At 34.2% G+C, this 13,604-nt stretch overlaps 1 protein-coding gene across 3 annotated transcripts in view; it reads left to right on the forward strand.

The window, feature by feature from the left end:
- The window catches only part of LOC129801403 (sodium/potassium-transporting ATPase subunit beta-1-interacting protein), a 30,835-nt gene extending 18,039 nt beyond the window's left edge, over positions 1 to 12,796 (forward strand). The window contains exons 4-6 of one of the 3 annotated variants that reach the window (XR_008751691.1): positions 2,095 to 2,158; positions 2,748 to 3,504; positions 5,918 to 6,722. Coding sequence is in view for 2 of the 3 variants with exons in the window: in XM_055846377.1 (XP_055702352.1) it covers positions 2,095 to 2,158; positions 11,487 to 12,391 (969 nt within the window). In the remaining variant the exon portion in view is untranslated. Of the gene's footprint in view, positions 1 to 2,094; positions 2,159 to 2,747; positions 6,723 to 11,486 lie in introns of those variants that run through there. The other 2 variants (XM_055846378.1, XM_055846377.1) reach the window with 2 other exon arrangements.
- Positions 12,797 to 13,604: the final 808 nt, after the last annotated feature.

A 13,604-nucleotide genomic window follows, 5' to 3' on the forward strand; every position in this document is an offset into this window, starting at 1 on the left:
CGTCGTCTCATGGAGATGGGAAGGAGACTATACGACTGTCGAAGAGGAAAGGACCACGAATGTCTCACTGTGGCTTATGAGGCTTTAGTGAGGTTATGATTTTCAAGCTGTAATTGTCTGATGGATGTGCGAACGCTCACACATTCAGTGTTTGAAACCACACACAGTGTAGTACTTGCGAATTTTCCGCCACCGTGAAAATAATTTCCCTCCGATGCCAAAAATTATTACGTAAATATCATCTCAAGTATATACTCTTCATCCACTTTGTAAGTGATTTTTTGGGGTGATCATTTTGGGGTGTAAGTGATCATTTTGGGCCAATTTTCTATTTGTGATCCTAGCACCTAGGAAAGAAGGGCTTGACTGCCTATTTTTACAATGAAGATAAGGTTCATAAATACTTAACTTATGGCTAAGAAATGCGGAACCAACTCTTTGGAAATAAAGAGAAAATTCGCATCGTTCGAAAGCTCACACGTGCGAAGCCTGCCTACATTCCGCTAGCCATCTAGAGAAAACCTTCACAATTTCGGGTCTTAATATTTTTTTTCTATCGATTAGGGGAAAGGCTCATAATTTTGTCCAGTTTCTTATTTTGGACACTTTGAGGATAAAATTGGACACTAAAAATAAATTGATTAAAATTATGGATTTTTATTGTAATATTTGATGAATAATGAATTCTATCTAAATATTTGTTCTTTTTGGAAGATTTTAACACTAAATACGTTAAATTTTGAATATGATTTGAGTTGAAATTGCTTTGTTGAAAATTCAGTGTGAGCAATTGCTTACGAGAAATATGACAGAACTTCGTGTTTACTTCAGTCTTATTTAGCTGTGGTGAAGTACTAATAATGTTTCTTCGCTTTTTTTTGAGTGATATTAGTGAATATTCATTGAATATTTTATTGATTCGCGTTAGTGGTGATTTGTACATTTGACCTGAAGTGAGATTTGCCTTCTGAATTTGATTTTTCCTGTGAAAAATGGGAAAATTTTTAAGACATTTACCAGTGAGGTGATGGTTCTTATTTTGGACAGGTGTTTTTCTCACGAAAATTCGTGAAGTTTTAGCTTTTGTGATGACTAGGTTGGACAAATGCCTGGAGAAACAAAGGAGCATCATCTCTACGAAAGAGATGTAGAAAGAAATGCCTTGAAAGGCCAGGGAATGAGCGAATCCGCACGTACTTGGAGTACCGAAGTCAACACATTTTAATGAATGATATGGAAAGTTTCCTTCCGGGCTTCTTGTGACATTCTACGTTTCCCTTACATGAACAGGAAGAGGACTTGGTAAGATTGGTTCATGAAATGAAGAACAATGGGTATCCTGTTGAAGCGGATTAGCTGTCCCAATTTACAGCCAAGTTGTCCAAATTAATAACCAAGTTTTCCAAAATATGAGCCAAATTCACCTCTACATATCAATTCATTTTTAAACGTATTAAAACTAATTTTACTAAAAATAAGACGATAAATAGCTTGCCAAGTTTTTAAACAACCATTCTGAAAAGAGAGTAGCAAAAAAAGTCAATTAGTATTGAATATATCGTACTTAAAACTTGGAACATCGATGCTTATAAGCAGACTGGACAAAATTACACTGAGAAAAAAAGAGGCTGCGATTAACTTTTTTTCGTCATAATTTTAACACTTTTTGGGTGTAAAAATATATCAACATTTTTTAATGTTAATTTTACACCTTTTAAGGGTAAAATCAACACGAAAGAAGGGTAACTTTAACCCATAATACACCTAAAAAGGGTAATATTTACACAGATTTCGGATCAATACTGCAGGGTAAAATTAACATTTCCGGAATGTTATTTTGACTTTTTCGGATTTCTCTTAGTCAGTGTATGAGCCTTTACCCTATTCCTATAGACACCCTAGTATCAAAAAACGGTTTTGCCTAGATTCCAGGCGCAAAAACAAAATGAAATCAAAATGATAAGTATTTTCGTAAATCATTTGACTCTAGCAATAGAAAAAATAGCATGAGAACCCAGGGACAAAATCATCGTTGCACAGTGAATATAAATAAATTTTCTATTGATATTATGATTGGTGATTTTCTATTTGCAGATTCTGGGAATCATTGGAGCAATAACCATTGGAAAAATTTTTATTGAGGAGGACGATGATCGTTGTAAGTAATTTTAATTTTATTTTTCCTTACACAATTTTTTTTTATTCCTTTGAAAGAAAAAAATGCTGAAAAGAATTAACACAAACTCACGTAGATTGTTGACCTTTTAATTTCAATTTTGGGGGAAAATGGATGAGGTTATTGCATGATGGTATGGAAATATATTATTCTCCCAAAATATAAGAGGGTGAAAATTTCTTTGAACACTAATTGGTGATGGAGGTACATATTACAGAGAAAATAACACCAGTAAAAAAAACAATATCCAAAGGGGTCGCACTGATTAATCGTGATAAGAGATTCTGTAAAAACAAAAACTTCCTGATTTAGGATGTTAGCTGACAATTTTATTATGAATTGGTATATAACTTTGTGAAATGGGAATTCCCTGGAAATTGGGGTATGGGAAGGGTTTTTTTTTGGATTCGTTGAACGCCGCAGAATTTAGCGACGACGAGGCAAAGACATTTTTGTTTTTGTGTTTTTTTTCTGTAAATATACACACGGCGATATCCCAGAGCTCTGATGTACAGGAAATCTGACGAAGAGAGATTGCCTATGATCTGAGGCTGAATAATTTCTCTTACAGTCGATTTCATGGGTGGAGACGCCAAGAGTCCACAGCATACAGCTGTTCATCCAATGTACGTGAGCTACACCAGTTTACCCACAAGTGGTACATTGTCAAAGAGTAATACTGACACCCCAAAACGGGGATTTACAACGGATGAGGCTAAGGTATCTCTGGCAAGTCTTGAGATGCGTCCTCATATAAAGTACACCGAATTGTCTACTGAACATCTGATGGAGGCAGAAAATGGGGGTCAATTTACGGGGATTGATGATTTAGATGAGGAAATGAGGGATTTCTATGCAGTGGAAAATTTAGCTACGGTAGACAAGAGCAATCGTAGCCGACGAGCAGTTTTTGAAGTGCCCAAGAGAGACTTTGATCCTCCAAAAATCTATCGAGCATATGCATTGCCACCTCCACCGCCTCATCTTGTTGCTGCGGCACCCAAGAGCCCAGATTTTGAGCCATATCGCATGCCACAGGTACATGGTACCAAATCACCCCAATTGAAAACTCGAAGACGCTACGAGAGGCATCATGTCCCAATAAATTCCGGCAACTACTGTGACCAGATTCGAGATACTCCACCAGGGTATTTTTATCCAGCCGGTGAGGCTATTCAGCGTGCCAAATCTCATGATCGCCTATCGCATCGTGCTAGGCGATCCAGCCAAGGATCCCGACCGAGATCCTTCTGCAGCAACAACTAATATGCTCCTTAGATCAATGCCTTATTCTTTCATTTTTTGTGGATGAGACAAAATACTTTGAGGTGCTTTTTATCGAACAAAAAAAGAAGAAAAAAAAACATTTTTCATACACGATAAGGGAGACTGGGGTAAAAAGTAACAAATTGAAAATTTGAAAATTCAATATCTTCCAAGATAAAAAAGATAGCGACTTGAAATTTTTTCCATAGATGGCCACCATAGACCTTCTTCAAAGTCGTAAGTTTCTTGGAATTTGAACAAGGAATTCAGAAAATAAAAAAAAATATTGAAATTTTTAGCCCTATTTTTGAAATGTTTTCCTTGCAACAGATATCAATTTTTACCTATTTATTTTCCAAAATTGATGCACTGTTGAGTATTTCCTAAATGATTTGAATTCTTTGAATACGGAACCACTATCGATTTTAGAATTACACAAAAGTTCTTTTCTCCAGAAATCCTTTTATTAAAAATAGCCACTTGGGGCAAAAAGTAACAAAAGGTATAGAGCAAAAAGTAACAAAGACCGAAGCAATTTCTGACGTCTCACGGCGAGAAGAGGCATCATTTCCGCATCTCGCCGCTTTTATTTTCATTGGTCAAACGATTAGCAGTCTCGTGTGTATTTTTTTCTAAAATAGCTTGAAAAGCGCTTTTATCGTTCAGATAGGGTAGAGTTAGTACTTTTTCGCCAGTAAGCACTTTTTCGCCATCTACAAATAAAATCATTTTTTAAGGGAATTATGAGCTCATGAAACTACGAAATGAGTATTATTTCATGATCTCTAGTCTAATGCATCAAGAAACCATATCATGCTCCTTACCGACTAGATTATTTGCAAGTTATGAAAAGAAATTCTCGACAAGGTGAACAATCATCAAAAAAATATGGAGTTCTTAAGAAAAACTTGTCAACGCTAAGAGAAACTGTCTTGCATTATTTTATGTTTTTGCTGTACAGTAGGGTAAATGTGCCAAATTTCGGCATAGTTGCATGCAAGTGTTAAAGTCTCAAGTTTGAAATGTAATATTTTAAATATAAATTGATTCTTTTTATTCTTCCTTCTGAAAGAGTGTTGCTTGGAACCTTGTAAAGAGTTTACCGTCTTTATTTACTCTAAAATCATTCTTAATACATTTTAAAATGAATAAAAATATAGACATAGCTTTGGTGCCCTATTTCGGCCACCTTCATTCTCATAGTTCCTTGTCCTTCAGGAATTCTTCCAATATCTTTTTCACGTCATCTCGTTTGTCGAGCTGCACTTTTTGCTATTCTTTTGCATTGTATAATCTCTAAAGAGTATGTAAAAACTAAAAATTCATGGAAATTCGAGGAACAAAAAATGTGGCCGGAATTGCAAGCTGGCCGAAATTTGGCACACTTACCCTATGTGATATTTTTCACTAAAACTCAATCTCTTATTAACTAAACTTTGTTGTAAGATCATTTTTAATAATGTTTTTTTTTTAAAAATTAATGAAATTCGGATGTGGTGAAAAGGGCTTACTTTTCCGGCTGCGTAAGTACTTTTCGCCACTCATTTTTTCCAAGTATTTTACAAGTGGCGAACCTCGCGGATTATAGTCGAAACAGGCGTGATTTTCGATCGATTTTTTGGTCCAAATAAAAAATGTGCAAAAATCATTTCAAATATTCTAATAATTGTCCAGTATCGGTGTTATATAAAAAAAAGTACTGTACCGTGTATTTTGGGAGTTTCAGACAGCTGCTGTTTCTTAAAATTCGATTAAAAACAAGTGGCGAAAAAGTGCTTACACAATGGCGAAAAAATGTTTACAAAGTGGCAAAAAGTACTGAAACATGCATTCTTGTAGGAATTGTATTTTTTCAACTCGATGCCCAAAAATTCCTGGGAAGTCTCCTGGTTTAATAGAGAGACAAGGCTTCAAAGCATTTGTACAAAAAATTTCATTTTATTTCGACAAAAATTGGAATAATTACAAGAGTATCAAACCTTAAGGTGGCGAAAAGGGCTTACTCTACCCTAGAGAAAACTGTGTTTTACAAAGGTGTAGAGGAATAAATTTCCTATGAAAATATGTCACCTAACTATTTTTTTTTTAATTTACGAAAGCTCGTAATAAAGCAATCAAAATGTAATAATATCCCATACCTGCTACTGTTTGCCCCAGCATTTTTGAGAATGGTCGCAAAATTACCTTTTAGAAAACAGCTCGATAAATGTATTTCCTTACAAAATAGAGGAAAATGACTTTCACAAAATTGTAGAGCAGTAAATTTCCTATAAAACTGCACTAATCAGAATTTCTGGGGCGCTAGGGGTGCTTGTAAAAAAATATTCGTTTTGTTACTTTTTGCCCCAGTCTCCCCTATTGACAAACGCTGAAATTTTTCGTATTTGAGTATTTTCTTTCAGTGAAAAAAAAAGAAAGAAGTGCGTGATATAATGATGTTTTAGCAAATATTTTAACACTATTTTATCTGCCTAGCGAGAGAATGCTGATGGGATTTTCCAACATTATCTCGCATATTATGAGATTTATACCCAAATCACGATAAACAAATTTTTTGAAGGATATTTCTGCTGTAAAGAAATCTTCTAAATTCCTATTGGCGTTACCTATTTGAATTTTTTATCAAAATAGGAAGACAAGATTTTTAATAAAGTCATTTTGGATCCTTTTGCTTCCTCTTGGCTTTTTAATCTTAGCTCCGGCACACCTTTTAGATCAGGAAAATTTCATGAAGTCGAAATTCGAAACCCTCTCTTTCTAACATGTTTTGGATATGACTTATCTCATTCTTTCGAATACCAAATTCGATTGAGCTAAAATTGAATTTAGAGTGATGTTTAAGAGAAGAAAGAAGAGTGCGAGAGAATGAGATAGACATATGCAAAACATGTGAGAAAGAAATGGGTCCGAAATTCGACTTCATGAAATTTTCTTGATCTGAAAGGTGTGCCGGAGCCATTACATCAGAAAATTCTCTTGAAAATTTTGTCAATGTGACTATGGGATCTTAATGTAATTGTTGGATATAAAATAATTCATAGTTTATTGATAAAAAAAAAAGAAAAAAAAGGACTTTAGAGCGAGGATGAAAAGACACTTTGCCTTGAACAAATTATATTGTAGAATTAATCAATATTTAGAGTTACTAGTTAATAACTGTAGATGATTAACAATTGTTGATTAGTTTGAGAACATCGAAAAAAAAGAAATATTGTGACGAAGAATATTGAAAAAAAAATAAGTAATAAAAGTTGGAAAGTATTTTTATGCTGACAATGCAGCGTGACGAATTTTCTTTTTTGCTTGGTTGAGGGTATTTCTTCAAGCATTTAATCTTCAGTCACACACATCAACTAATATTTTATAGTGAAGAAAAAAAAGAGAGGCAGAAGAGTAATTTTTTTTGAGATTGCACGAGTGGACTTTGGGGACTTTTTACACACAATTCTTCTACTTGTTGTCTGTTGTCTTAACACCACAGAGCACTTTTTACATACGTTTTTTTTTTCTTTTGATAAGGAGATCTTTGGGTAAGTTTTGATGTAGAAGAGAGAAGACAAGAAAAGTGGCTCAAAAAACATTTGAGAGATTTTGCTCTTTATATGAATTTTGTTGCCGGAAGTATCGTTTTTAAGGCGATATTAAGAAACTTGCTTTGCATTTGTGCAGTAGAATAAATTTCTATTGGTTTTTGGCATTTTTGAGCCCCTTTTTTTTACTAAATTGTGATTAGTCTTATAAAGTCTCGACAGACTTGAGGATAATCCAGAAGACGGCTTATTACAATTTTAATCATAATAAACTTATCATTCTTCTAGTTTGTAAAAGCTTTTACTGATTTTTAGAATAGCCGAAAAACACCTTCACTGCACTGAGAGAAATCCGAAAAAGTTAAAATAACATTCCGGAATTGTTTATTTTACCCTGCAGTATTGATCCGAAATCAGTGTAAATATTATGTTTTTTAGGTGTATTAGGGGTTAAAGTTACCCTTTTTCATGTTAATTTTACCCTTGAAAAGGTGTAAAATTAACATTAAAAAATGTTGATATATTTTTACACCTAAAAAGTGTTAAAGTTATGAGGAAAAAAAAGTTAATTGTACCCCTGTTTTTTCTCAGTGTGAGAAAAAATGGGGGTGCGATTAACTTTTTTTCCTCATAACTTTTAACACTTTTTATGTGTAAAAATATATCAACATTTTTTAATGTTAATTTTACACATTTTTAAGGGTAAAATTAACATGAAAAAGGGTAACTTTAACCCCTAATACACATAAAAAGCATAATAATTACACTGATTTCGGATCAATAATGCAGGATAAAATTAACATTTCCCGAATGTTATTTTCGTTTTTCGGATTTCTCTCAGTGTTAGAGCAATTATACACGCACACTGACGATTAACTTTCTAAGGATAGAGTAGACCGAATTTGAATTAGCCAACAAATGAAATTATTATTTTCCAATAATTTGTGAAAAATATGTTTGAATATAACTGATAAATATTTCAATCTCTAGGGCAGAGGTGTGCAAGAACCGTTGAAACCGAATAAACGTCAAAATAAGTTTGCTCAGGTAGCGTTTTGACCATTGACGAACAAACTTTATTTGACGTTTTTTCGGTTTAAAACGGTTCTTGCACATCTCTGCTCTAGGGAGTTAAATACTTCCTACTAAAAAAAATTGTAGAGTTGAAACAACTCTATTGCCGAGTTGAATTAACCCGAAGAATATCGATGTATTGTTACTCTTTTTCGATGCAAAATTTTATCTCGACTGAAGTATATGCTTAAAAGTTTTCGTTTTAAGAATATACTTCAGTCAAGAAGATTTTTATGTGACAAAGTTAATATGGAACATCAGTTGCCTAACGGTGCTATCACACTAGAATTCTCACAATTTAATTTTAAATTCAATTGAGCTAATTGAGCATTATGAGATTTCTGAAATTTACTTGAAAATTCTCGCAGCCAGGACACATTTTCCAAGAAATTTAATAATAATGCTGGCACAACATTCCATGAAGGAACAAGGCCTTCCCGCAAGGGGATTTCTAAACATGCATTCCAAGAAATTTGCTTAATTTTAAATAGTGCCGAGATTTTTGATTGTGAATGACTCCGGAAAATATGTGATAATACTTAAAATGTCTTATAAGTCACTTATGTGTTATGCAATAGACTCTCCAAAGCCAGATGAAAGGGTTGTAGGCAAGGTGGCTCATGAAGTGACTCTCATACAGTCTTGTTGAAAATCTGTGTGAAGTCATCCCAACTGCGATTTCTTGACACAACAATTTCCTTGAAATTGCTTTGGAGGAACTCAGCAAATTACTCCCGATACTGAAGCTTTACTCGTGTATAAGTTTATCACTAATCACTGTACTTATTTTTTTGGCCACAAATAAGAATTACTTACGAGTGAATAAATTTAATAAGAACAATTTATTTGATCAATTAATGAGCAATTTTAACATTTTAATTTGCTGAATTCAAATATAATTGAGCAACCACATTTATGCAATTTTAACATATTTAAACAAGATTTTGTGAACCAAATATTAGTTTATATTAATAAATAAGTGAAGATCTATCAATTTAATTTGTTTTAAAGTTAAAATAACGCACATGAACAATTCATCTGAAAATGAAATTGAATTTCCAAATTGAAAAAATCCTAGTGCGGTAGTACGGTAACAGTGTGTTATAAAGACATGTGTAGTGCATCAAATGTGATTTCTCGAAACATGGGGAACTTGACATCAAGAAAGAAAATAATACAGGAAATGATAACATACAATTGCAAAATCTATCTATTTTGAGATTTTGAAAAAGAGTTATTTAAACTCGAAAAAAGAATTATTTTAACACTTAATAAAGTTATTTTAACTCTTAAAACGAGTTATTTTTACTCTTAAAAAGAATTATTTATACTCTTTTGTCATGTAAATTTTAGGACAACAAAGTTTGAAACAACTTTACTGAATATTATACCTAAATAGAAGTAAAATTAACTCTAGTTAATCGAAAGTCACAACGGAAAAGAATTAATTTAACATCGATTTGAGTAAGTTTTACTCGGTTATTTTTCTGAGTGATATGATTACCCGTGTAATGAAATTAACACGATTATCGTAGCAATATTCCCAAAGATTATCGTAACGAAAAGTTTATTTACCAACTCATGATTGGTTGATGCATTAAAAACGAGTTAAGAATTTCCTAGCTAAATTTTCAAAAATAAAATGATAATCGTTGTAATATAGTTCAAAATGGAATTTTGGATATAGCAGTCGCGTAATGAACCGTAACTGTAATCTAATCTTAAATCTAAAATCATTCTAAAAATTGACCTATAGAAAGATGAAATTTTAAATAAGTTACTCTCATTTCACAAAATAATCAGGATAATCATGGTAATTTGTTTTATGATAACGTAGATACGGGTGACTTTGTTCTCTATGGGTTACTTTGACGTCCTCCTGTTTGTGAGCTTTTCTTTATTTCTATAACTTAAGGATGGTTTTTTATCGATCCGATCTATAATGTATCATCGGTAATCGGTTCTTAAACAATAGATTTAGAGAAAAGTTTACGAATAGTAGGGGGTCAAAGTCACCCGCATACACGGAGAAAATTACTACACTACAAAATGCGGATTGGATAGTTCAGTTCAATTAGTTGAAATTTCAAACTGTTAATAGTTGTAAAATTATCTTTGAGTTGAAAAACGGACCATTTCAAATATAACAACGATTATCATGTGTAAAGCTTGACAGTCCTATTACACATGATAATCGTAGTGACTTTCAACCAGTAAGTTGATTAATAAACTTTTTGCTATTTCATTGATCCACTTTTTTTTTCAACCCAAAAATAATTTTATAGGGATTATCGTTTGAAATTATTTGTAAAAAGGGGTTTGAAATTTCTTAGCTTAATTCTCAAAAATAAAGGATAATTGTTGTAAAATTCTACTTTTAGTTGAAAATGGTTGAATGAAACAGCAGAAAGTTATTTTTCTGGTCAAATGTTATAACCGAAATCGGGATTTTGGCCTTTTCGGGATTTTGGCTTTCGGGATTTTGGCCTTCTCGGGATTTTGGCTTTCGGGATTTTGGCGTTCGGAATTTTGGCCTTTTCGGGATTTTGGCGTTCGGGATTTTGGCTTTCGGGATTTTGGCCTTTTCGGGATTTTGGCGTTCGGGATTTTGGCGTTCGGAATTTTGGCCTTTTCGGGATTTTGGCGTGCGGGATTTTGGCTTTCGGGATTTTGGCTTTCGGGATTTTGGCCTTTTCGGGATTTTGGCGTTCGGGATTTTGGCGTTCGGAATTTTGGCCTTTTCGGGATTTTGGCGTTCGGGATTTTGGCTTTCGGGATTTTGGCTTTCGAGATTTTGGCCTTTTCGGGATTTTGGCTTTGGGGATTTTGGCCTTTTCGGGGTTTTGGCTTTCGGGATTTTGGCTTTCGGGATTTTGGCCTTTTCGGGATTTTGGCCTTTTCGAGATTTTGGCTTTCGGGATTTTGGCTTTCGAAATTTGGCTTTTTCGGGATTTTGGCTTTCGGGATTTTTTCCTTTTCGGGATTTTGGCCTTCGGGATTTTGGCTGCCACCGGTTATAACGATCATCGTGTATAATGGAAGTGACAATTTCATTACACAGTACAATCGTTGTAATATTCAATTAGAAAGTTGAATAATAAACTTTCTGAGGCTTATTTTTCAACTGAGAGTTATATCTTACAAATTCTCCTAAATTCAATTCTTTCTTTAGTGCATTTTCAACAGAAAGATGAATTTTACAATGATTATCCCTTTGAGTTCTGGAATTCAACTGAAAAAAAACAACTTACTTCTACTGTAGTGACGGATTTGTACTCAAATTGTACTTAGATTTGTACTCAAAGATTTAAAACATAATCACAGTATTATAACACTAAGCCATCTCTCGATTTATCCTCAGATCTGTGATTGGTATAAGACTTACAAACTTTCCAGTTTTTTTTTTCAATGCTAATTTAAATTTTACGGATTTTCTGTAGCGAGTCGATGCAGTGTGGGTACCGTAAAGATAAAGAAGTCAAAACACAGACAATCCCTGTACACCATAGACTTCACGGATACCATTAGATCGGGTCATCGTGATGATGTGGGAGAGTTTGGTGAGGATGGACGTGGTCATGCGTTGAGCCCCAAACCGATGACACCACGTCGTGTGAAGAGGAGATCTGTGATGACTCGTGGATCGAGTGGGCGACAGAGTAGTTCCAGTCGACGAAGTCACAGTGGCAATAGGAATAGTGTTCGGAGTTCCAGGCGTCGGATGCATCATCAGAATCCGGTGACGAAGCTGCTGGAACAACAAACGGGCAAAGGATATCCGACTTTTGCGCCACACAAAGAAAATTCTGCACTAACAGCATCGAATCTCAAGACATTGAACAGTGATCTCACCAATCCCAGTACTGAACTCTTTCAGCCACCCAGTCACCTGAATCAGCTACAGAAACTGCCAGCAGCCAATCCAGATCCCATTTACTACAACATGAACCATCAGACGACGGGAGTAGGAGGAGCTCAAGTATCATGGAATTCAAGCGGAACATCTGGGGGTCATTTTAATCCTACTTACCAACATTCGACGCCCAATCTCACCCAGAGCTCAGAGAATATCGATGAATTGTACAATAATCGACCACCATCTGTCAGATCGAGCTACTCTAATTTCCATGGTGCTCGTCCTCTTAGTTCTACGTATACCCAAGGACCAGCCACAGAGAATGTATTCTCTGGACTTGGGCAGAATCAGAGTGGAGGAATTCCTCAAGTGCCTCAACGAAGAGCTGCATCTCGTGAGAGTGTTCGGTCGATGGCTTTCCTCAATAGTGGTCCACCTGCCTACAATCTCAACTATCACACACCACCTGACTCAGAGACTACAATGTAACTCCCCAGAATCCTTATGAATCCCATTCTCATCTCATTTTCCATTTGATCTGGGTGATGTAACTCTGTGAGTGTGATAAAATCATTTCATTGGTACAGAAAATGTGTTCCAGCTCTTCAAGAGGAGTGATGGAAGTATAAAATGAAAAGGAATTATAAGAGACAATTTAACAGTGTACCAAAGTGTAAAGTGAATTTGGGAGGAAATTGATTGTTAGCTTTAATGACGATTTTATTGCGATTTTTGGTGATCAAAATCGAGGTGTAGTAATTCTTAAAAAATCAAAATTCATGCAATTAAAAGTATTAGGAAACATTATGATCTGGCACTTTTCTACCAAACACTTGTCACTCTAGCGATAAATTTTGTAATTTTAACAATAAAATTAGGTTTTTTTCTAAGAAACTAGGTTTTTTTTTGTTGGATTATTCCCTGGCGATTAAACTGTTAGTTGCTCTGCTTCAGCTCTTCAAAGTAAGTTTAAAAAACATAAAAGACATTTTCTCTAAGGTAAGTGTACCAAATTTCGTCCGGTTTGCAATTCCGGCCACTTTTTTTGCCCCTCGAATTTCTATGAATTTTTCGTTTTTGCATACTCTAGCTCTAGAGATTATACAACGCAAAAAAAAAAACTAAAATATAGCTTCGACAAACGAGATGCTGTGAAAAGGACATTGGAAGAATTCCGGAAGGACAAGGATCTATAAAAATTAAGATGGTCGAAATATGCCACTAATGCTATTGTCTACATTTTTATTCATTTTAAAATGTATTAAAAATTATTTTAGAGAAAATAATGACGATAAATTGTCTACAAGGTTTCAAGCAACATTTCTTAAGAAGAAGTACAGTGCGTACCATTACCATAAAGTCACTTTGCAGAACCCAAAAATTTTTTTCGGTTTTCGTTTTATTTATTTCTTTCCGCAAAATACTTTAAATTCAACAATTTTACACCTGATTATAGCATTTTTTTTACATTGCAACGGCTCTCCCATTTTTCCATTGAAGAATGCAGATTTTTATAGTTTTCCAGTGTATCATTGCCATAAGGTCACTTCTCAATAAGGACATTTTCTTCTATATATATATATATTTTTTATTTAATTTTTTTTCACAAAATACTTTGATTTGAACCTATTTATAATAATTCCTGGCTTCAATCCAATTGAAAATATTTGGGGGATTCTTGATTGCCATATTTACGCCGATA

This window comes from Phlebotomus papatasi, chromosome 2 (assembly GCF_024763615.1).
Source record: "Phlebotomus papatasi isolate M1 chromosome 2, Ppap_2.1, whole genome shotgun sequence".
In the NCBI taxonomy this organism is placed as follows: domain Eukaryota; kingdom Metazoa; phylum Arthropoda; class Insecta; order Diptera; family Psychodidae; genus Phlebotomus; species Phlebotomus papatasi.